This window comes from Equus quagga, chromosome 6 (genome assembly GCF_021613505.1).
Source record: "Equus quagga isolate Etosha38 chromosome 6, UCLA_HA_Equagga_1.0, whole genome shotgun sequence".
NCBI classification, from domain to species: domain Eukaryota; kingdom Metazoa; phylum Chordata; class Mammalia; order Perissodactyla; family Equidae; genus Equus; species Equus quagga.
In genome coordinates this window covers 66939066-66961578 of record NC_060272.1, presented here as the reverse complement: position 1 = coordinate 66961578, position 22513 = coordinate 66939066, and the positions used below count along the sequence as shown (strand labels likewise).

At 36.1% G+C, this 22513-nt stretch overlaps 1 protein-coding gene across 3 annotated transcripts in view; it reads right to left on the bottom strand.

Annotated features, from left to right (window-relative positions):
* Positions 1 to 2280: 2280 nt before the first annotated feature.
* The window catches only part of SPART (spartin), a 33640-nt gene continuing 13407 nt past the window's right edge, over positions 2281 to 22513 (bottom strand). For 2 of the 3 annotated variants that reach the window (XM_046664282.1, XM_046664281.1), the window contains exons 3-9: positions 21561 to 21758; positions 18805 to 18957; positions 15641 to 15764; positions 10970 to 11164; positions 9783 to 9941; positions 9611 to 9701; positions 2281 to 3958 (exon numbers count right to left, since the gene is read on the bottom strand). In XM_046664282.1, coding sequence (XP_046520238.1) covers positions 3685 to 3958; positions 9611 to 9701; positions 9783 to 9941; positions 10970 to 11164; positions 15641 to 15764; positions 18805 to 18957; positions 21561 to 21758 — 1194 coding nt within the window. In that variant the 3' untranslated portion in view covers positions 2281 to 3684. The remainder of the gene's footprint in view (positions 3959 to 9610; positions 9702 to 9782; positions 9942 to 10969; positions 11165 to 15640; positions 15765 to 18804; positions 18958 to 21560; positions 21759 to 22513) is intronic. The other variant, XM_046664284.1, reaches the window with a different exon arrangement.

Sequence of the window (22513 nt, the reverse complement as noted above, 5' to 3'; positions counted from 1 at the left end):
TATCGGCCCTCTGTGTCTCTCTTTACCTGCCTTATCTTGAAGTCTGTTTTGTCTAAGTATTGCGACACCTGCTTTCTTTTGTTTGCTATTAGCTTGGAGTATTGTCTTCCACCCCTTCACTCTGAGCCTGTGTTTGTCCTTGGAGGTGAGGTGTGTTTCCTGGAGGCAACAAATTGTTGGATCTTGTTCTTTAATCCATTTTGCCACTCTGTGTCTTTTTATTGGAGAGGTCAATCCATTTACATTGAGGGTGAGTATTGATGCATGAGGGCTTAATGCTGTCATTCTGTTGCTCGTTTTCCAGTTTTCCTGTGTTTCCTTTGTTTCTCATCTTGTGTGTTTTAGCCAACCCATTGACTCCTGCAATTTCTTACACTGGGTTTCTTAGACTTTTCCTTATTTATGCTTTGTGTCTCTGTTCTGTTGTTTAGTTTAGTGGCTACCCTGAATTTTGTATTCAGAATCTCGTGTATAACATAGTCCATTTTCTGGTGGTCTCTTACTTCCTTAGCCTAGACTGTTTCAGTCCCTTTCCTCCTCCCCTCCTGAATTATTATTTTCATCTCTTATTCCAACTTGTGAGCTTGTGGTTAGAGTGATAAGATTGTCTCTGCTTTTGTGATTTCCTTCCCTTTATCCTAATGCTTTGGTTGAATATTTGCTATCCTATTCAGATTCTGTCTGTCTCTCTACTCTGTGTTTTGTGACCCCTTACTCCCTTTTTTTTTTTTTTCAGGTATCAGAGCCTTCTTGAGGATATCTTGTAGTGGAGATCGGGTGACTACAAAGTCCCTCAGCATTTGTTTGTCTGGAAAAGATTTAATTTCTCCCTCATATCTTTAGGATATTTTTGCTGGCTAGAGTATTCTTGGCTGAAGATTTTTATCCTTTAAAGTTTTGAATATGTCACTCCAATCTCTCCTAGCTTGTAAGGTTTCTGTAGAGAAATCCACTGAAAGTCTGATGGGGGTTCCTTTGTAGGTTATTTTCTTCTGCCTTGCTGCCCTGAGTATTCTTTCTTTGTCCTTCATTTTTGCCATTTTTACTACTATGTGCCCTGCAGTAGGTCTTTTTACATTGACAAATCTAGGAGATCTGAAAACTTCCTCCACACACATTTCTCTCTCAATCCCTAGATTTGGGAAGTTCTCTTCTACTATTTCACTGAGCACACTTTCTGCTCCATTTTCCTTTTCCATGCACTCAGGAATTCCGATGATTCTTAAGTTGCATTTTCTCATTGAGTCAGCTATTTCTCTGAGATTTTCAATTTTTTTAATTCTTAGTTCTCTTTCTTCCTCTGTCTGGAGCCATTCAGCCTGTCTATCTTCGATTATGCTAATTTTCTCCTTTATGGTGTCTACACAAGCATTCAGGGAATCCGTATTCTGTTTTATCTGATTCATTGTATTTTTCATCTCTAGTATTTCTAATTGATTCTTCTTTATAATTTCAATCTCTTTTGTGAAGTAACTCCAGAACTTGTTGACTTGTTTCTCTATATTTCCCTTTACATCATTGAATATTTTGAGGATAGCTATTTTGAACTCCTCTTCACTTAGTTTACCCATTTCCAAGCCCTCAAGACTTACTTGTGTATTTTCATTGTTTTCCTTTTGGACTGGAGCTTTTACAAATTGCTGGATGGTAGAGGAGCGGTTTTTGCGCATGATGCTGTTATTCAGCTGCAATTATAGCCTGTTGCCACTACATGGGGGTCGAGAAGCTTGTTTTCTGAGCCCTGCGCCTTCAGCCAAGATGGCAGCGCCCAGCGTGGGTTGGGGAGGAGGGGCACTTTCACGCCTACCCGTATTGGATCAGCTCTCACTTTCTGGTTTCCCGGGGCCCTGGCTTGCTGGGGCTTCCCCATGCAAAAGCTTTTCTCTGTTAGAGGGTTTCTGCTGCTCCAGTGGTGGGAGTCCTGGATGATCCCCTGATGTGCGGCCCCTCCCCCACTCCTTCCTGCACCCGCTGCAGCGATCCCAGTCTCTAGGGGAAGGAGCGAAGTTCTCTCCTATCCCGTTCCAGCTCCTCCAAGGCCAGCTGCAGCCTCTCCACCTTCCATCGTTTGGCTGCTGTGGGTCTCTGACGATTTCCGTTATTAGGATTGTTTTTTTGGTTGGAAAGCAGTTGCTCTTTTTGGTTGTACTTTGGAGGGGAGAGAGTCCCAGGTGAGCTCACGCCGCCATGTTGCTGACCCTAAAGTAACTTTAAACTTTAGGTTCCACTATCTGTCATTCCATTTCTTAAGCCTAAACAAAGCAGAGACTGACTGGAAGCTCTTTACCAATTCAATTTTATTTCCATTTTAACAACTAGTACATTATCCTAGGCCTTATGGGAAGGTTCCATCAATTCTCTGTGTTCCCAAAGTACAAGCCTGTGAATACATCTGAGGCCAAGTAATTCCGAGACAGTTTATTCACAAAGTACACTCTGTTAGACAGTTTGAAATAAAGTCCAATAAACTAAGTAGCCAATAGAAGTTCAGAAATATTAGAATGGACAATAGCTATGAAAACCGATATTTTAAAACCATTAAACAGAAATAAAATGCCATTGGTATTTACTTATGTATTTGTAGCTTATAGGTCTGTAAATGTCCTGTCTTCTGCCTAAGTGGAAACTGTTATGCCCAGTCACCATGGATTAAGGCTAAAGTCTTCACATTCTTTAATTTGATTATGAATAGAAACTTTTCTTTTTAATAACTTACTTCATTGGCTTTTTCATATAAAAAATTCCAATGAGTGAATCTCAAAATAAAAATATATTTCCTATCCATAAGCTGAATTCCATTTATAGTTTAGTTTTTACAAAATTTTAGTCTTTTGTAAAGACTTACAGAAGCAGATCTGGTAAAACGATTTCTTGAAGTACTTTTTTGTCCAATTAAGCTGATAATAATCACTTCAAATTTTAATACAATATCAGTCATATCCCCAAATTTCCTAGCCTCTTAAGAGATCAAATACCAGTCTAAATCCAGAAGACTTAAAAATCTATTTGTATTCATTTAAAATAAAAAGCGCCATCCCATTTCCTAACAAAGAGGTAAGCTACCAAATACTTTTCTAGAACCTTGCTTAATTTTTCATGATTAGTCTATTCCCCTGTTTTGAAAGTCTTTTAAATGTTATCTGAGAATTCTTTCAGTTTAGGATTACATTTTTTTTTTAGCTTACACACTGAAAATTCTGACAAGCACCTAAAAAAAAAATCCACAATTAGTGCAAAAAGAAGAGATAGTATTTTAAGTCATTCCTTCCCAGAAAAAATAGAACTAAGGTTACTAAATGCCAAATTTTATGTAAATATACAATAATTTCCTACTTTGCTTTCTCAAAGACAACAAATACAAAAATAGTTTAACATTAGGTTTAATGAAGTTTATAGCACATGTATTATTAGTCTTATTTTAATTGCAAAAATATTTTAGCCACATTTTGAAAAAAATAAACTTACTGAGAATATAACTGTGTATTTCTAAAGGTCAGATGCAAGAATACTGATTCTTCTCCTTGTAAGTAGATATATGCCATAAAGCTTATGAAACAGTCATGTTGTAGGAATGAACACATTTTTAAAATACTGGTTTATCTGTTGCGAATTCCACATTTCCCTATTTAGCAAACCTGCATCCATTTTGTAAGGCTTTGGTATAGGTGATTTACAGCACTTCCATCATTTATCTTTCTTCTTTGCCTCATTCTTCTTTAGTTCCTCTGCCTGCTCATCCTTCTCCTCTTTCATATTTACCTTTGCCCTTTCTTCTTGATTTTTCCCCTTGGAACTATCAATTATTTTATAGTCCTCAAGGAGTGTGTGTCCTGTTTGTTTTGCAGTTTTCTTCACCATTGCTTTGATACCAATGTTGTCGATATTATAGGCGGTTACACCAACATTGATGGCAGAATCTACTGCATCATGTGTAGCTTCCCCCGCAGTGTGCCCATATCTTTAAAAGAAAGATTAGGAAAAAAAGTACAATGAAATTATAAATTAAGGTCTTCTGAGTTAGTATTAAATAAGTCACATGATTAGCATGTTATCCCTGAAAGCAAAATCAAAGGTTAGGTTTAAATTTAATTAATAGCTTACAACAGTAAAGAATGAAATCACACTGTGCTCAGGCTGTATTTTCTCCTTCAGCAATAACAGTGTGTGAAAATAAACTCAGGCTAGCTGAGATTGAAGAACACCCTCAGGGGCACCTACCTACATTTCATAGGTTTGATGACTGCAATACCAGTCACCCACACCCCGTGCAGCAGATGGTAATGGGAAATGTAAATGGTGAAATGTTGAAGAATAAAATGTAAATTATAATAAAGGTTGTTAATCAGTCATTATTTCCTTTTTTAATCCACCCCCCTTCTGGAAATATAAGAGAATTATCACTGAAGCAACTGGAGGACACAAAGAATCTACAGTCACTATAAATGGTTTTGAGTTCTACCTTAAGTGGACTTTGTCTTTAACCAGAGACTCTACAACACTCTCTTCCTCACTCCCTGCAGACTCACCAGCCTCCTTGCTGTTCTTTGAATCCACCAAGCACATGTGTGCTGCCTTAGAACTTTTGTATTGGCTGGTATCTGCCTAAACTACTCTCACTTCAGGTAGTCACATGGCTAACCACCCCACCTGCTTCTTGTCGGCTATGGTCTTCTCAGTATCTGACCTATTTAAATTGCCTTACCCATCATCTTAACCCATTGCCAGTCAATCCTCCTTAAACTGCTTTCTTCTTCTGTAACTTGTCACCTGATACATACTATAGAACTTACTTATGCCCACTGTTTTTGTTTCACTTATTGTTTGTCTCACTAGAATATAAACCCCACTAGAAAAGGGACTCTGCTTTGTTCATTAATGAATCCTAAGCACTTAGTACCTGACATTCAGTATTTGTTGAATGAGTGAAATGAGTAATTCCTGTGCTGTCCATCTCAGAGTGTCTTGAGCATCAAATGTACAGCAAAGTGCTTGAGAAATTACAAAGCACTGCACAAAAGTAGTTAGTATTGATGATAATCAATATCTGTGCTTGATACTATTTTTATGAGAAAACACAATTTGAAGTCCTATCCAAGGATATTAAAACTTATCCTACTATTATTTTGTTTCATTTCTTACCCTTTTTTAAGTACCAGGCTTTTAAAAACCTTTTTTTGCCCATGGATTCCCCTGATTATAACAATAAACGGCAAAATTTTACAATTTTCTCCAGGACACACTGAAGTTTTCTAGGCGCTTTGTGATGTGTATCTGGACATTTTATATTAACAGTGGATCTGTCCTTTGAATTAACAAGTCCTCTATTACTATTAGCCTGGCCTAGAACAGTGGTCTGTGATCCTACTGGCTTGTTCATGTTTGGTTATTTTCAACCTCCATGCTAGAAATGTGAAGTAATCTTATCATACTTATGAATGATGATTCCATGCTGTCCTTTGCCTAATGTTAATAATTAATGCCAGAGCAGGGCAGAACCTACAATTTGTCAAACTCTACATCTACATCACTCTTGATTGGGGCTTTCTCGCCAGTTACCAGAAAAGCCTCCTTAACTGCTTTCTGCCAGTCTCTGCTGCTTTGCAACCCTTCAGCATTCCACAGGATTTGCTGATGTTGCAGAAGACATCGGCCTTCTCACTGTCAACCAAGCCCCAGTCACAAATACCATCATCAGGTGCCAATGGCTAAGGCAAACGAGAAGAAAGGGGCCGGGGCAGTTTCAGCATTGGAAGAGTGACCATAACTCTTGGCTGAGCAGGTTTCTCTTAGGACTCATCTCTCCAGGACTGAGTGAGTGACAATGAAGTCCTATGGTAACTTAAGAATTTGCCCCTAGTGGTGTTTTCAAGTACAGGAAATCCTCCAGGTTCATAAACTTCCATTTCTGAATATTTGGAATGTTCCCTATTCTACTGATGCAGTTTGACACCTCTGCATTCATGATATTTCTATACATAACACAATTTTAACAGCTACCTTATTTTTAATAATGTACTAAGAAGGAGTCTGTTATGGTACTCTGATGATTTTGCTTGTTCTTCCATGCTATCTCCACTTCAGCAGCAACTTCTGTTAATTTAGAAAAAGTACCAAACTAGGAGTTAGAAAAGCAGATTCTAATACTAACTATGACAATAAGTAATAAAGTCTCGATCTCTTTGCACCTCATCAGTCTCCTCTTTACCTCATAAAATGAAAGGTATATGTTAAAGTACTTTGAAAATTCCATAGTACTAAATGTATAATTATTTTTAAAGACCCTGTAAAATAGCTTTTCAGCAGTTGTGTTATGTTTTTAATATATCCTCACCTATCACCTCTGCTTCCCAAAATGGCCTTAGAACCAGTATTCCTGGCAGGCACCTATTATTTTCTTCCTTGATAAATAACTGCTCAGTTCTTTTCTTCATTTAGATTCAAACTACACTGCTAAAAACTCATAGAAAGCCTATCTCTGGCAAAAAAGATAAAGCGTATTTTTGATTTCTTAGTTTTTAAAGTTAACCTTAATTAGAGCTTATTAAATTAGATTTTATATACTGAGTAACACTTCCAATTGAATAACAATGAAAAATGAATATAAAGTATGCTCTAAGTAAGTCAATGTAGTTCAACTTACAATTTGAATGAGACTTTTCAGAAATTTCTCCAATGCATTTAGTAATGTCTACAAAGACAGCACGTTGGCAGTGATTCTAGATTTCATTAATTAGAGCACAATTTCAGTCATAACAACTTTCAAATAAATCTGCCTAAAATTCAATTTACATGCAATCTTCAAAACTGTTTGAAGAAATATTAACCTTAAATATTTAAAATAGATTCTTATTAGTCTATCAAAGACAGATGGGTTATGGCTAATTTATGAATGACCTTGTAGGTCAAGCTGATGAGTTTAAACCTTATCTTGAAATCAATAGGAATGGTATGACCATATTTGTGTTTTAGAAAGATCTAACTCAGGTTGCACTGTAAACTGTAAGGGTGTAACATTGGAGACAGAGGAATGGGTTAGGAAACAAGCCGTGAACTGGATGAGAAATGGTGAGGATCGCTTCTAAGGTAGTGTTAATGAGGCTGGAGAGAAAGAGATGAATGTAAAAAACAAAAGGACTTAGTGAGTGAATAGCTGTGGTGGTATGTAGTTGGGATGTATGAGCCTGAAGATTAAGAGAACAGTTAATAGGAAACATAGATTTGAGAGTTGCTGGCATATAGGTGGTAACTACAGCCACAGGTAGAGATGATATCCACGTAGAGCAGAGAAGACTAGAGCACAGAGTAAAACCTTAGAACTAATACTTATTGAATGGGTGTGGAAGACAACAACCTTGGGAAGTAGTCTGATAAGACAAAACTGAAAGGTGAGCTAAATGAGGATATTGCTAGGAGATTTGTAGAGAGCTGACTCTCCAATCTCAATAAGCGTTAAATGTTGGAGCAAAATCGATCGGGAGAGGCTACAGTAAAGCGAATGGTTAGACCTTATCCATGAAAAGTTGCGTGGAAAAAATCTAAGATGTAAAAAAGACACGTCTTTCTAATCTACAGATAGCACAAAATAGAAGGCTGGCTAATATGACAAATACCAAAATCTGAAGCCAAAATGGACAGACTTAATGATGTGTCAAAATCAACAAAGTAAAATTAAGCAAGTGTAAATGTCAAGTTCTTAATTTTATGTGTAAACAGCAATTGTCCAAAAATAAGATGATGGTCCAGATTTTTTAAAAAAACGGTTCATTAAAAATTAAAATAACCCTCCAAGTTTGATATGGGTCAATAAAGTAACAGCTACTAAAAAGATATATTTTGTGTCTTGTATGCCATATCTATCAAGTGCTAAATATGACCAAAACAAAGGAGGCAAATCCCACTATTCAATCCAGTCACAGCACATTTGGAATATTAGATTCAACTCTGGGTTCCATATTTTGAAAACAACACTGATGAATGAAGGATGTGGAAATCATACTATATAGGAAACTGTTAAAGGAACTTGTAGCATTTAGAAGACAAAATAAGTAAAGGACATAATAATGGTGTTTAAATATTTCTTTAGTTATCATATTGAAAAGAGCAAACCGATCCTATGTAACAGTGTCTTTTGTTAGCCTAATTATCTGTGCTAACAAAAGACACTGATAATCTAAAAATAATTCAGTTTTGGCCTAAAAGGCACTTCTGACTAACTCCTGTTCTTGCAACAAAAGAAACTATTTTTCTAATTATGATCGATCCATCCAAGTACTAACATCAGAGCATAACAAAGAGTTAGTATTAGTCAGAGGTCAATGCCACAAGTAGCAAGAGGTGAGCTGGGAAACTTGGATTTTACATTTGCATCAAAAGAATTTCACATCTAATCTGTATTTTCTTTTCCAAATCTTTTGGTAAAATTGCCATTCCAAGATGACATGCCATGTTGCTTTGATTTAAAGGTATGCATGCCCCAGACTGAGCAGATCACATCAACTTAGGCTAGAAACTAAGTTAGTATTTCCTAAGCCAAAGGTAATTTACTGTGGTGGAAGGGAATCTAAACACATGCTAGACAATGATGGAAAATAACTCTAGATGCTAAACTTGCACAGCTGTCCCATCAATGGGGTTGGTGGCCCAGCACCGTTCTCTGACACTGCATGACAGAGAGAGACAGAGCTGGCTTACATCCCAGCTCTGCTACTTATTAGGGATATAGTCTTTAATAAGGTATTTAATGGCTCTCTGCTTTGGTTTCCTCATTTGTAAAATGGAGATAGTGTTAAAGATTAAATAATACTTATGAAAAGCACTGAACACAATATCTGATATATAAGTATTAACTCAAATGTTGTTAGTGGATAATTAATACAAAAGAATCAAGAGTTGAGAACACTATTAGTATTACTTTTTCTTTCTAAACAAACATTAAATATTAAGATCTAACCTTAATTCAAAGCTAAGAAAACAACTGAGGTCCTCTATACTAGATTTTTAGACCTTGATTCCTCTAGTACTTGTAAAGACAGAATAAACAGATAAAATCAGAAGATCCTGTTTTAAGTCTCGTTTTAAATACCACTTATCAGACGGGCTTGGGCAAGTCATTTATTTCTGTTTGTCTGTTTCTTAACATATGAAACAGGAGACATACCATCTGTCCATTCCAATACAAACGTAGATTGGTAGAGTCAATAAGATGTGAGAAAATTTAACATTCTTTGTACACAGAAGGAGCTAAAATTAACAAGGTACAATAGTTTAATTATAATTCAAGTTTTTCCCATCAAAACTATAAGTAAACATCACCCATCAAGAACATGCAGTTAAAAAGGTAGACAGAAACTTCAGGCTTTTTTTTTTTAATTAAACTCATTTCCATTAATGATGAACAAATATTTCTAACAATTAGTAATATAAGCCAAAGTCACAGTGATTCTATTAATTTTCTAAAAATATTATTCTTCTCCCTACCTAAGAAAAACAGCGAGTGAAAAAAATTTGTTTTATCAGATAACTTAACAAAACTAACTATATAATCATTTTAACTGGATTTTTACAAATGCTATAAGAGACTTAGTCATTAAAATGATAAAATTCAACTTACTTGTATCTGACAGTCTGTACAGTTTCTGCTGAAACATTGTTAACAATGCATTTAGCTGCACATTCCAATCCCTGCCAGACAGTTGAAAATCCTGTAAATGTATTTAAAAGTGAGTAAAACAAGCCCTAAGAAAACAGACCTCCCCCATCAAATTTCTGGGCCTTTATGTTACCTTGAACACTACTTGCTGCTACGACCATAGCACCATCCAGGGTAGACTTTCCGTTTCTGTCTTTTTTAAGAGATTCTGGAACAAGTTTGCTTCCATGCTTCTTGACATGTGGAGCTAGTTCCTTTCCAACACAATTTGCTACAGTGCAAACTCCATCAACTAATACAACCATAAAAAAAAAAACACTTAGAAAAAATGTATTCTTCCCTTGGCTTTACCACTCTTAGTCAGCAAAATTCTTATATGAACATCTAAAGTTGTTTTGCAGCATGCTGTTACTATTTCTATTTAAGAATGAGAACCAGGGCTGGCTATTATTTAAACAGAGGCTATTGTTTGGTTTAAGGATGTGTTTGTAGGGTCTAAACTCTGCTTTCGAAATATAATGTTCTTTTTGGCAATTTGCTTAAAAAAAAAAACCATCCACTTTTTCTATGTGATTACTGCAATGCAAGACTGGCAAGTCCACCTTTCCTGTTTTCCAGCCAAGAGTATTTGGATACTTTCTCTCCATATCAGCAAATCTCTCATTGAAATAGTAATAAGATATTTAAGTCTATATAAAAGTAAATAAATCAAAATCTGATTCAAAAGAATACTAAATATCAAACAGATAATCTTACTAAATATAATGATCCATTAAGGAGCTATGTGACCGTCTTATAACAAACTCTAGAGGCCATGATTCTCAAAGAAGGGGTTGGCAGTATATGGCTTGGGAAGGCTGACACAGGAATCACTAAGCCAGCTTTACTCAAGCAATACTTTCCTCTCACTTGACCCTCAAATACTACGCTGTGAGCTGTCCTTAAAAGAACGTCATGTTCAAGGAGAGCAAATACTTTCAGAACCATTCCTTTTCAAAGGCACAGTCTCCTCTCCAACACATTAAAACAACCTTTTAACCAGTGTTTCTCAAACTTTAATACACAAATAAGAATCATCTAGGGATCTCGTAAAATGCAGATATTGAATCAGTAGGCGTGCCAAGTGCCTGAACTATTTCTAAGGTTCTCAGATAGGTTGATGTTGCTGGTCTATAGATCACACTATGAATAGCAAGATGAAACTGCTTTGTCCTAATTCTTTACTCTAAAGGTTAAATCACCTAAATGAGCATTTATGTTGACCTGGATTAAGAGATTATTGTTAATTTACCTGAAAAGAAGTAAAGTCATCTACTTTACCTAGGAACTGACTGACTTTCACTGCTCCTCCAGTAGCCTGCTTTGCTATATGCAGTCCCTTGGTCACAGCTGGACTAACTTCCACTGGTTTTTCTTCTGGTTGAATCCGTTCTCGAAGTTTAGAAGCACCTTTCTGGATTGCTTTGCCAGTAAATTCAGCACCTTTGACTAAACCCCAACTCACCCAGGAAGCACCTTTTTAAAGGAAAATTTAAAATTCCACAATATTATGGCTGATTATAACTTTAAATTCTTTAATAAATATCTGATCAACAGGAAAAACAAGGAGTTCAATATTCGGATCCCAAATGCCATAAACTTTCAAGCCAACTTATAGTCTTTTGCCTAGAATATATACCTTTTCTAAGAAAATTCATCCCTCAATACTTAGGTCATATGTCACCCAATAATAGAAGCCTGTATTCTTTACACTGCCACTACAACTTGTAGTTATCTCTATATGTTGTTTACCATAGTATACTATAGTTAGGGACTAATTTTGGGGTTTGGTGTCATTAAGATGGTATTTGACTAGAGGACCCAGGTATCCTTGTGCTTTCAGCCTTAGTCCAGGTACCACTTGTTCCCCATGAAGTCCTGAGGTGGACAGACACAAACAATGCTTAAGTGGAAACCAACAAACCTGGATCTCAAACACCAAGGCAGAACTCTTGCTTGCTTGCTTTAGGCTAAAGGCATAAGGGAGGGGGTCCTGTTCCTCCCTCAATCCCAAACCCAAATCCTTCAATCTCAGTAACTTTTAGCTTGCAAAATAAACCTGAATGGCAAAGATAGGAGAACAACCAAAGAATACATAAGAAGAAAAAACCTGAGAGAAGAAAACTGAGAGGCCTAGATGGTTTAGCTATTTCTCATGAGAGCAGGCTCTAGTCCTTTGCTTTGCTTATGCTTCCTGCAGCATGAATGAAAGAAGAGATTGTCAGAGAGAAAGCAGGATGGCAGTCTTCTCTAGTGACGAGAAAAGGCCCTGAGCCAGGAAGCATGTGGGGAAAGAAGTGGGAAGGAGATGGGAGAAGAAAAGATATAAGGATAATGGCTTCCCTGAAGACGAGAAGGAAAGTGCTACCCTCCTCTGGAGAGAACTTACAATTTTAAATATTTCCTTTTTGGCTACACCCTGAAACAATGAGCTTTTCAAGCTGAACATATAAAATATGCATCTTTTCCCCATGTCTGTGGCATGGTTTTTACATAATTAGTTCAGCCCATGAGTGAGCAGGCATCTAGTGATGATGTGAAAATCAGCCCTGTTTATTTAAAAATGCTAACAACATAAAATGCCAACTAGCAACTGATTAGAAAAATTGATGTTTCTCTTTCTGTTTCAGTCAACATGTCCACTTCCAGCGCCAACCCTACTCCCACTGCCCTACCACTGAGGAAGGACCATGTCTCAAACCCAGGCAAACAGGTTCCAGCCAGGAGTTCTCATAACAACAAAGCAACTGAAGATGTCTATTTAAAAAAATTGTTTTTAGAGTTAACTTACAGATGGAAAAGTTCTAAGAAGTAAAAAACCAGCTGAACTTGAAGAAGGAAGATTGATAAATCATAAAATAAATGACAATGAAACAAAGAAGAGCTCAAGTAGACTATACTGCTATAACGAAACTCTGTAACAAGAGGAATGGCGTCTACCAATGACTGAGAAAAATAAATGGAAATTAAACAAATGAAAAGTCACAAGACTAATAAAGAGAAATACTAGATGCAAATTATGAACAAGCTATCACTACGGAAGAACAGAATAGAGGTGATACGTTAAAACTGCAGACACTGTGATAGAAGATAAGGAAATACAATATTCATCGGTAGCTATTAAGGTCTCTTAAATGTCATGTGAGTGCCAGATATAGATTTACTCTGTCCATCTTTGCATCCTATGCACCTAGTATTGCTGAGATATAGCAGGCAAAGAATGTTTGCTCAATAAATGAGAGGTTGGCAGATGACTGAAAATGATCTAACATAAACCTAACCCAGTATGGTGTTCTAATCAGTCTATTGTTATCAGTCCTCTACCTCCCCCAAAATTAGCTTACTAGACTCTCCATCTAAAATGTGTGGCAGGGGGCCGGCCCTGTGACTGAGTGGTTAAGTTCATGCGCTCCGCTTCGGTGGCCCAGGGTTTCGCTGGTTCAGATCCTGGGCACGGACATGGCACTGCTCAGCAAGACATGCTGAGGTGGCATCCCATATGCCACAACTAGAAGGACCCACCACTAAAAAATATACAACTATGTACCAGGGGGCTTTGGGGATAAAAAGGAAAAATAAAATCTTTAAAAAAAGAAATATGTGGCAGCTGCCTTCTTAAAGTTTAAGGCTTCTCAAGCCAATAGACTACACAGGTAAATTTTAAGCAGTTATTTCACTTTTTTTACCTTTTACATTCATAAAACCTAGGACTGTAGCTTTTGCTGATATTTACTCATCCTTTGACAATGAACAGCAACCAAAGGATAAGGTGAATGAGCTCAATTTAGATGCCTGTTTACTCATCTTTGTACAGAGCCTGCATGGGTCAGGTAGAAACAGTCTCTCGATAAATCATCCTCCTTGGAGTAGGACCTAGATATTTTCTGCACCTTTCTTTGTTAAGTAACAGTACCTTAAGTGTTTGGTGAGCTAGTTGCTTTTCATTATACCCACTAAAGAGCATATAGGGAGACATACTCTGATAGGCACCCACTATTACGGCTACTGCTAGAACTCTAGCTCTGAGGGTACAGGATGAAAAGGAACAGAGTTACAAGCCTGAAGACAGTGAGGTTTCAAGTAGTAAAGAAGGTCTCTAAGTGCTACCAGAATGCAGCTTTTGCTCATTTTCAAATGATGCACTGCTGAGATCTCTTTTGCAACCTCTAAAGAGATCTCTCCCCAGTATTAGCTGGATCTCTAAGATGCTCTGCCTCACTGAATAGAACCAGTGTGTGGAATCTGTGTGGTACCTAGGAGGCCTAAGACTTTGTGGCATGTGGTATTTTCCAAAGATGGCCAAAAACAGTATCTCCTATTCCATATGTTCTTTCAACATGACCTTGACATTCCTTCCATTGAGAAGTGGGGTCTGTATCATATCCTCTTGAATCTAGGCAAGCTTGTTACTTGCTTGTAACGAGTGACACTGGAAATTTCCAAGAATATGTCAGAAAGGGTGATGCAACTTCTGCCTGTTTGCTGGACCATTCACCGTTGGAATCCTGTGCTACTAGGTAGAAGCCAGACTAGCTAAAGGTTGCTATGCTGTGAGGAAGTCAAGGCACAGGGAGAGGCCATGTATAGGCACTCTATTTGGCAATCCTAGATTTTGAGCTCTCCCAACCCAGATGTCACATGTATGAGTAAAGGAGCCTTGAGATGATTTCAGCCCCCAGCGACAAGTCACTAGTCAGCCTTTGAGTCTTCCTAGCTGGGCTCTGACATCATGAAGCAGATGCAAGCCACCTCTGCTGTGACCTTTTGGAATACCTGATGTACAGAATTCCTAAGCATAAAGAAATGGTTATTGTTTCATGCCATTAAGTTTGGGATGGTTTGTTATGCAGCGATAGTAAATGGAACAATCTTATAGCAGTATAAACTCAAAAAACTTAAGAAAAATGACCTTTGAATTTAGTTATCTACATATGCGTGGATACGGGCAAGTTTTCTGAATAATGACCTAACAATAGCTTAGCATAAAGTCAGAGGGCATGGTAGTAAGAGTGAAGGTTTTTCATTACAACTTATTTGAAAATCTCCTTTCAAGGGTCCATTTCAACTATTACAATTATATTCGAAAAAATTGGCTTTATCTTTTCTTCTTGTCTCAAGCAGCTATTTGATACTGGGCAAAATATTTTGTTAGCACCTAGCTAATTATTTTTCACTTATTTTAGCTTGTTGGTTTTTCACACCGAAGATTTCCTGTGCTTTAGACACCTTTATTATTTTCATGGGTTTTTAGTACAGAGACAGAAACTTATATTGACAGTCTTTTAAATGACTGGTCAAGATCCCTTTAATAGGTCATGAATTCGGCTTACTGAATAGTGACTGGTAATGTTTTTAAACACAAAATAGAAGGTCTAAATCTGAGAGCTACTATAGCTGAAAAGTTAAAATGTTAACCAATTAAAGCAGAAAGATATATATGAGCAATGATCATTTTGGTTTTAAAATAATTGACCTGAAGCTCTTTCTAGCCATAATTAAATAGTAGGGCCTACTTTGCAAATAGCTTGGCTATAAATCTCATGCTTGCATAATTGTATGATTAGGAGTGCTGCTTTGTTTTCAAAGATTGATGAATATCTCATCATTTTGTGGTAGAGGAGAAGGGGGGAAAAGAAAACAACTAAGAGGGAATTTCAAAGGGGAAAGGAAAATAACTAATTTTATGTTCAGAGCTATTCTGAGAGTTTGGGGATTCCTGAAGCTTTTTACTACCAATTTTCCCAAGAGTAAAACAGCGAATAACAGACCAAGAACTTACACCTATATGATAATATGTGATGTTCTAAGAGTCTCTTTCCTTATATTTTTGTTTAAATATTTATAAACTGATCATTTAGAACCAAAATACAAAGTATTATCTTTCTAAATATTCTCTTACAGGTTCCAAAGATTTCACATTATAAGGGAAAAAAGTTAACATTACTGTAATACCTGACAAAATGTTTTGAGCCACTTTCTCACTCCATTCAGGTAATTCCTTTGTTTTTTCTTCTGAAACTGGCTCACAGGGTACAATGTGACTCAAATTAACTTCTTCACTTGAAGTATCTTTAGCCTAAACAGTAAAAATGTTTCAAAATGTGAAACAGTACTAAGAGGGAGAAAAATAATAAATGATAACAAATATAAATAATATATTTATAAAATATAAATATATCTATATTATATAAATATAAATAATAATAAAACATTAAGCCAACAAATATTAGATATAATTAATGAAAATATCTCCAGCCAATCTAGTTACCAGCACATTTTATAACATAAAGCACAGTACCATAACTGCCAGGAAGCTGAAAACTGTTCTCTTCTTATATAAGGTCCGAGTGCTAAGATTTAAATACCAACATACCTCTAATATACCATTTATCAAAACATATTTAAATTGACTAACTGTTTTCTTTCCTTGACTAGACTATGAGTTCCTTCATACAACTACCAGCCCCTAGATATCTGTATGCACATGGTACTCAGTAAGGTTAAAAGATTCGTTAAATGACTCAATCATTAAGGAAGGATGTATTCAAATAAACTGGTTTTGACAGAAATCAAGTAAAAGCAAGTAAAAATATATAAACACAGAACAACCTGCTATTCCATTTGAATATAAGTGAGGAACATAGAAATATGCGAAATTTTCTAATTTAACAGCTGTTTTGAGAGCTAGGGACAACACTCAAAATTTCAAAGCTAAATTTATTCATTCTAAGAACTTAGGAGCAGGCTAACTCAGACCTTTTTAACTTGAAAATCAAACTGTCCAAAAGAAACACGAAGAGAACTTCACTTAAAATATAAAACAACTTAAAAACTTCTATATGGAGGGAAAAGCCCTCATAAGTAAAACCGAAAGACAAACTGAACAAAACATTTGCAACTTCTATCTCTGACAGAGAACCAATGTCCCTAATATGTAAAGACCTCCTGGAAATTGAGAAGACAGACTAACAACCCAGTAATAAAAATGGACAAAAGACATGAACAGACATCACACACACAAAAAATTCAAGGAACCCTTAAGCAGACGCTCAACATCACTCATGATAAAATCCATACAAATTAAGATACTGAAATATACCACTTCTATCAAGACTGCCAAAATACAGAAAGACTGAGCACCCACTCTGTTGACCAGACTATGGGGAAACAGGTACTCTCCTATAGTGCTGGTGGGAGTGCTGAATAGTATAATCACAGGGAAGGCAATTTAGCAAAATCTATCAAAATTACAAATGCACTTAACTTCTGACTCAGCAACCCCATTCCTAAGAATTTATCTGACGAATTGCCTACAAATGTATGAATCAATGGATCTACAAAGTTACTCACTGAAGCAATGTTTATAATAGCAAAAAACTGGAATCATGTCAAATACCTCTCAATAAGAGACTGGTTAAAGAAACCATGGTATATTCATACAATGAGATACAAGGTAGCTGTAAAAAAGACAGAGGAAGTTCTCTACTTACTAACATGGAAAGATCCCCAGAATTTATTATCAAATAAAAAAATGATATACAGGACACTCTATATGTTACCCTTTGTATAACAAAGGAAAAAAAATAATAACAGTTTTCATTTACTTTTATCTGCCTCAAGAAACCCTGGGAGGAAACACAAGATCCTAATAAAAGTGATTATAGTGGCAGGGGGAATGGCATGCACAGGGACAAATGTGGGAGTAAAGCTTTTCAATGTACATACCTTTTTATATAATTTGATTTTAACCAAGAAATTAAATTTTAAAAAATGAAATGAAAAAATTTCCAAATGTATTGTTATGAAAAAGCAAAAAGCAAATCAGTATATCTTGCATGCTGCCACTTGTATTAAAAATTATATGTATGTGTATACACATATATATTCACATACAAAATAAATATATGTGTGTTTACATATGTTTGAATATGCATAAAATATATCTGGAAGAACAGCAAGAAGCTAATAACAATGAGTCTGGAGAGGGGAGCTGGGTGGCTGGTGAATAGGAACAGAAGGCAGGCTTTTCACTACCTTATTTTTTGTTCTTTTTGAATTTGGTTTCTCATGCATTAACTTTTTAAAAATTTTAAAAAACAAATACATTTCTTGGAACCATTTTGGGCTTCTAACATCCTCATAAAGCTGGTATAGGATGTTCAACATAAATCACAGTAACACTTTGCAAGTAAATATAGAATATTCATGTGATATTCATTCGTTCCAAAGCTAGTTACTGAGCATTTATGATATGGAATACCACAATGAACACCACCAATCTGTTTGAAATTCAATACTCACACAACGCTATTTTCTTTCTTCATACATTTGCTTATATTACCACTTCTGCCTAGAACTCTCTTTAATCTGCTATTTGTATGGCTTTTCTTCATCCTTCAGGACTCATCTTAGAGATAATGTCCTCTAGGAGGAGCCCCTTTACTTCTTCCCACACCACCTATATGCTCACACATATCTATGAGGCTAGGCTGTACATTAGATAGAAATTACCTCTTTGTTAATCTATCTTCTCCACTACATGGTAAATTCCTTGAGATGAGAAATTTAAACTTTTTCCATTACACTCAGCACTCTAGCACTCAATAAATACTTACTGAACTATAATCCACATTTACCATTTAGTGCATACTGTATTCTCAGAATCTAAGAAACGAAAGAAGAAACTACTAAACATATTTTTAAAAAGCCAATCTCTGTCCTCTTGACCATTCACGAAGAAATAAGGAACTCAATAAAAATGGCAGGGTAAAAGCATATCTAGCCTCAAGATCTTGGTGTATGTAGGAAGGTGGAGAACACAAAATAAAGTATATGCATCATTAATATAAATATACAGATCTTTAAAATTGTTGGGAAAAAAAAAATCTACCCTCAAAAACATAGACTGTCTTTTAAAACAGTTTAAGTAACACTCAGAAAGGGAAATACTAAAGCTGATTCTAATTATTTTTACCAGTGATCACTCTGTAATGCTGCAAGTTGCTTCACTTTAGCAAACGGGGATAATATCTTATGAGTAACTGAAACTGGTGCAAAGTGCCATTAGACTAGAACACACACACTCATCTTATTGCTCTTTTATTTACTTTACTTACCTTTTTCCCCCGTTTTCCTTTAGGACGCACATCCTTATTGCCTTGGTCCAATGAAGTACCACTGCCACTGGCTTCCTTCAATTGGTCAGAGGGACATCTTGCTCTTCCAGGGATTTGGAATTCATTTTCTCCTTCTGCCCGGATCCAGTTGGCCTAGGGAGTAAAGGACTAAGCTTAGCTCAAATGCAAATTTTCTCAGATGACTTTCTGCTATGGCACACCATATGCTCTAATAATACACTTGTTCAAATGTCACTGTTTGACAGTGTATAAATACAACTACTTTTTCTTGTGTTTCCCCTATACTTTTACTTTATCTCATCATCAAACGTCAAATATTTGAGTTCTTTGGTTCACGGCGTGTGGCCTAAAGCAAATTTCAAAAGACAAAGCATAAAAGATAAATTTATAGCAGTTGTTGGTATATGTTACCATTAAATCAGATGCAGCTACATTTAAATTTAATTAAACAACAAATAGTAAGTTTTAGGAAACACATACAAGACTGAATGAGTTTAAAGGCAATTAACAAAACGAGTCCAATTTAACTGCTCTTCATTACTGGAACAGTGACTTTGGTTTTTGCTTTTGCACTTCATATTAAAGGTATTCTGCTACATACATTTTGCTGAATAAATGCTCAAGAGTAAAGACAAGTCAAAATTATAGCTAGTAACTAGCTTTTGTTTACAGCTGGAGTTCTGGGACAATAGAGCAAACTAAAACGAGCATGCAACCAAAATATAAAACTCAACAAAGAAAATAAGCTCACAACCTAAAAGTGGGTTTAATTTCTTTCCTAAAGTCAAAGAATATAGGTCCAATGAATGTAAGGGTGAAGGGAGAAAGGGTGCTATAATAGGGCTGGATACTTAAGAATGTCACTTCATTCAGCTAGCAAAGAGTAAAGCTAAGACTTGAACCCCTATCCATTTGACTACGTTCCTGTCTGCGTAAACTTCTCTCCATGAGCACACGGAGGCCGCACACTTCTGTATGGGGATCATGCGTTTTGTTAAAATACCTTAAATGTTTAGCACTGGCTATGCTAAAGTATATGCTGATCACCATGTCATTCTCATATACAGTCATGTGTCATTTAATGATGGGGACATGTTCTGAGAAATGCATCGTTAGGCGATTTCGTCATTGTATGAACATCATAGAGTGTACATGTACAAACCTAGACAGTATAGCCAACTACACATCTAGCCTATAGGGTACTATTCTTATGGACCACTGTTGTATACATGGTCCGCTGTTGACCAAGACATTGTTATGCAGTACATGACTATTTATACAACCTAATGCTAAGATGACTCTCTGACCCTTTACTTAGCTGGTAATCTGCTCCCATCACCTTTGATCTTTTTAATATAGGAATGGACTGAAAGTGTATTCTACTTCCTGAGAAAACAGGAACAAATCTTGCAAGACTGAATTCAAAGGAAACTATTTTGTGAAATTCTCTCTGACCTCATTCCTGCACTTTGTATATACTTTTATTTCATCACCTATCACACTGTATTGTAGTTATTCAAGAGACTATAAGGTGCTTGAGAATAGGGGCTGTTATATACATAACTTTGTTGTCTCCTGTTCTCACACTCTTCCCATCCCATCATTTAACACAGTACCTGGTTAAATATCAGATTCTAAATATCTGCTGATTGAAGGAGAGAATAAAAGATTATACTATCATGCTGTCAATCTCCTTCAACCGTCAATATTCACAATCAGAAATATTTTTCTCCTTTGTCCTACATTAGGATGTGCAAGAACACCTACAGGAAGCCTCTCTGTAATACTCTATTTCAACTCTCCATAACAGATAAGCATGTGGGAGAAGAAAAACGCTACATAAGTAAAGTTCACAAGATGACCGACTATATTTTAAATCACACTTTCTTTTCTCTTTATTTGGCCTTCATTTACCATGAGAATAAAGATAATTCCCTCAACCAAAACCTCAAATTCCTCAAAATGCCAATCATACCCCTAAGATGTCCAACATAACCCATCTGTTAATGCTAAAATTACCTTCACTTCACCCATTGAGTCCCATTAGCCCACTTTTCCAACTGAGCAGTAAAGCAGTGCTGATAACAAGAGTTAACATTCACAGAACATTACCACTTGCTGGCACTGATATAAGTGCCTTAATGTATTAACTTTTAATCTTCACCACAGCCCAATGAAGTGGATATTGTCATTATTCCCATTTTATGATAAAGAAAGTAAAGCATAGAGAACAATAACTTGAGTCAAACCGCTACTAAGTGGAAGAGTTCGAATTAAATCCAAACCCAGGCAATTCTACTCCAGAGCCCACAATCTTAAGCACTTTTTTGGAGGGGGGATTTGACAGAATATCACAAAAAATATTTCTATTCACATTGGGTTTCATTATTCTCCTTAGAAACATACATGTAAATACACACAAATCCCTCAAAACCTTACTTAGGTGTGAAGTTTTGACAATGTTTCTAGTATTTAATAAGTGTTATCTAGATCCAGTGCTGTTCTCTAGTAACATATTACAAAGAATGTCTTTTTTAAAAATTAAGTAAGTTTCAGGTGCACAGCATTTAGTCACTATTTACAGCCAATTCCCAACTTGTAATTGTGAACACACAAGCAAATTATATACTCTCAGTCTCCTAATTTGATCGCATTAGAGCCTATTATAGTTTCTTTAAAAGCAGAAGTTCTTACGTCAATGTAGATTTTCACTTGAAGATGATCATGCAAGTTACCTGAAGCCGAAGGTCAGACATTTGTCTTAACAGATCCTCGAAGAGTTCTCTATCATCTTCCGGTAATTCAGAAGACAGGACCACCCCGACAAAGCATCCCGATGCTTGTAACATAGTATCAGGAAACATGTAGGCTCCCACAGTACATTTAAGAACTGGAGATCTATCAGGAACTAGAGGATACAACCAGTCACAAACCTGAAGGGATTAGTTAAAAAAAAAAAATCAATGAATAGAACTAGGTTTCCACCTAGGTTTAAAACTGTTATATCAAAAAATAAACATTTCAAAGGTTGAAATGCGTTTTACAAACCTGTATAGAAGCATCAGCATCAACAAATTCCCAATGAAAATTAGCCATCTGCTAGTCTGATCTTCCCATAAACTACTGACAAGAACTATACTAAACATGTTAATGCTCTACTAATTACACAGCCTTAAAACTGGTGGTCTTAAATACTCCAGTGTTAACCAATGAGCCTAGTTTTAAATAAATGGTCAAAGTAAATTAAAGTTTTCTTTATTATTCAAATTAGAATCCTTTTGTGGAAATAAATAAAATCGAACTGTTTTCAAGCACTCTACATGTATTTACTGATTTAATCTTCACAACAATCCCATGAAGCTAGTTAGTACTGTCATTTCACGTACAAGAAAACTGAGGTACAGAGAGGTTAATTAAGTTGCTCAGAGTCAACAACTAAAAAGTGGAGCTAGGCTATGAACACATGTAGTCTGGCACCAGAGAAGCCAAACAATTATTTTAATTAGAAACCCAGCACTCACAATATGGAATAATTATTTTATGAAGCCCAAGAGAATCTGAGACATGACAGAGCTAAAAGAGAAAACTGTTATGTTAATTCTGAGTGACCAGAATATAATTGTGCCCCTTGCCCAGGATACTGTCTTCCTAATAGTTAGAAACTTGGGAGAATAGTCTATTATCAAAA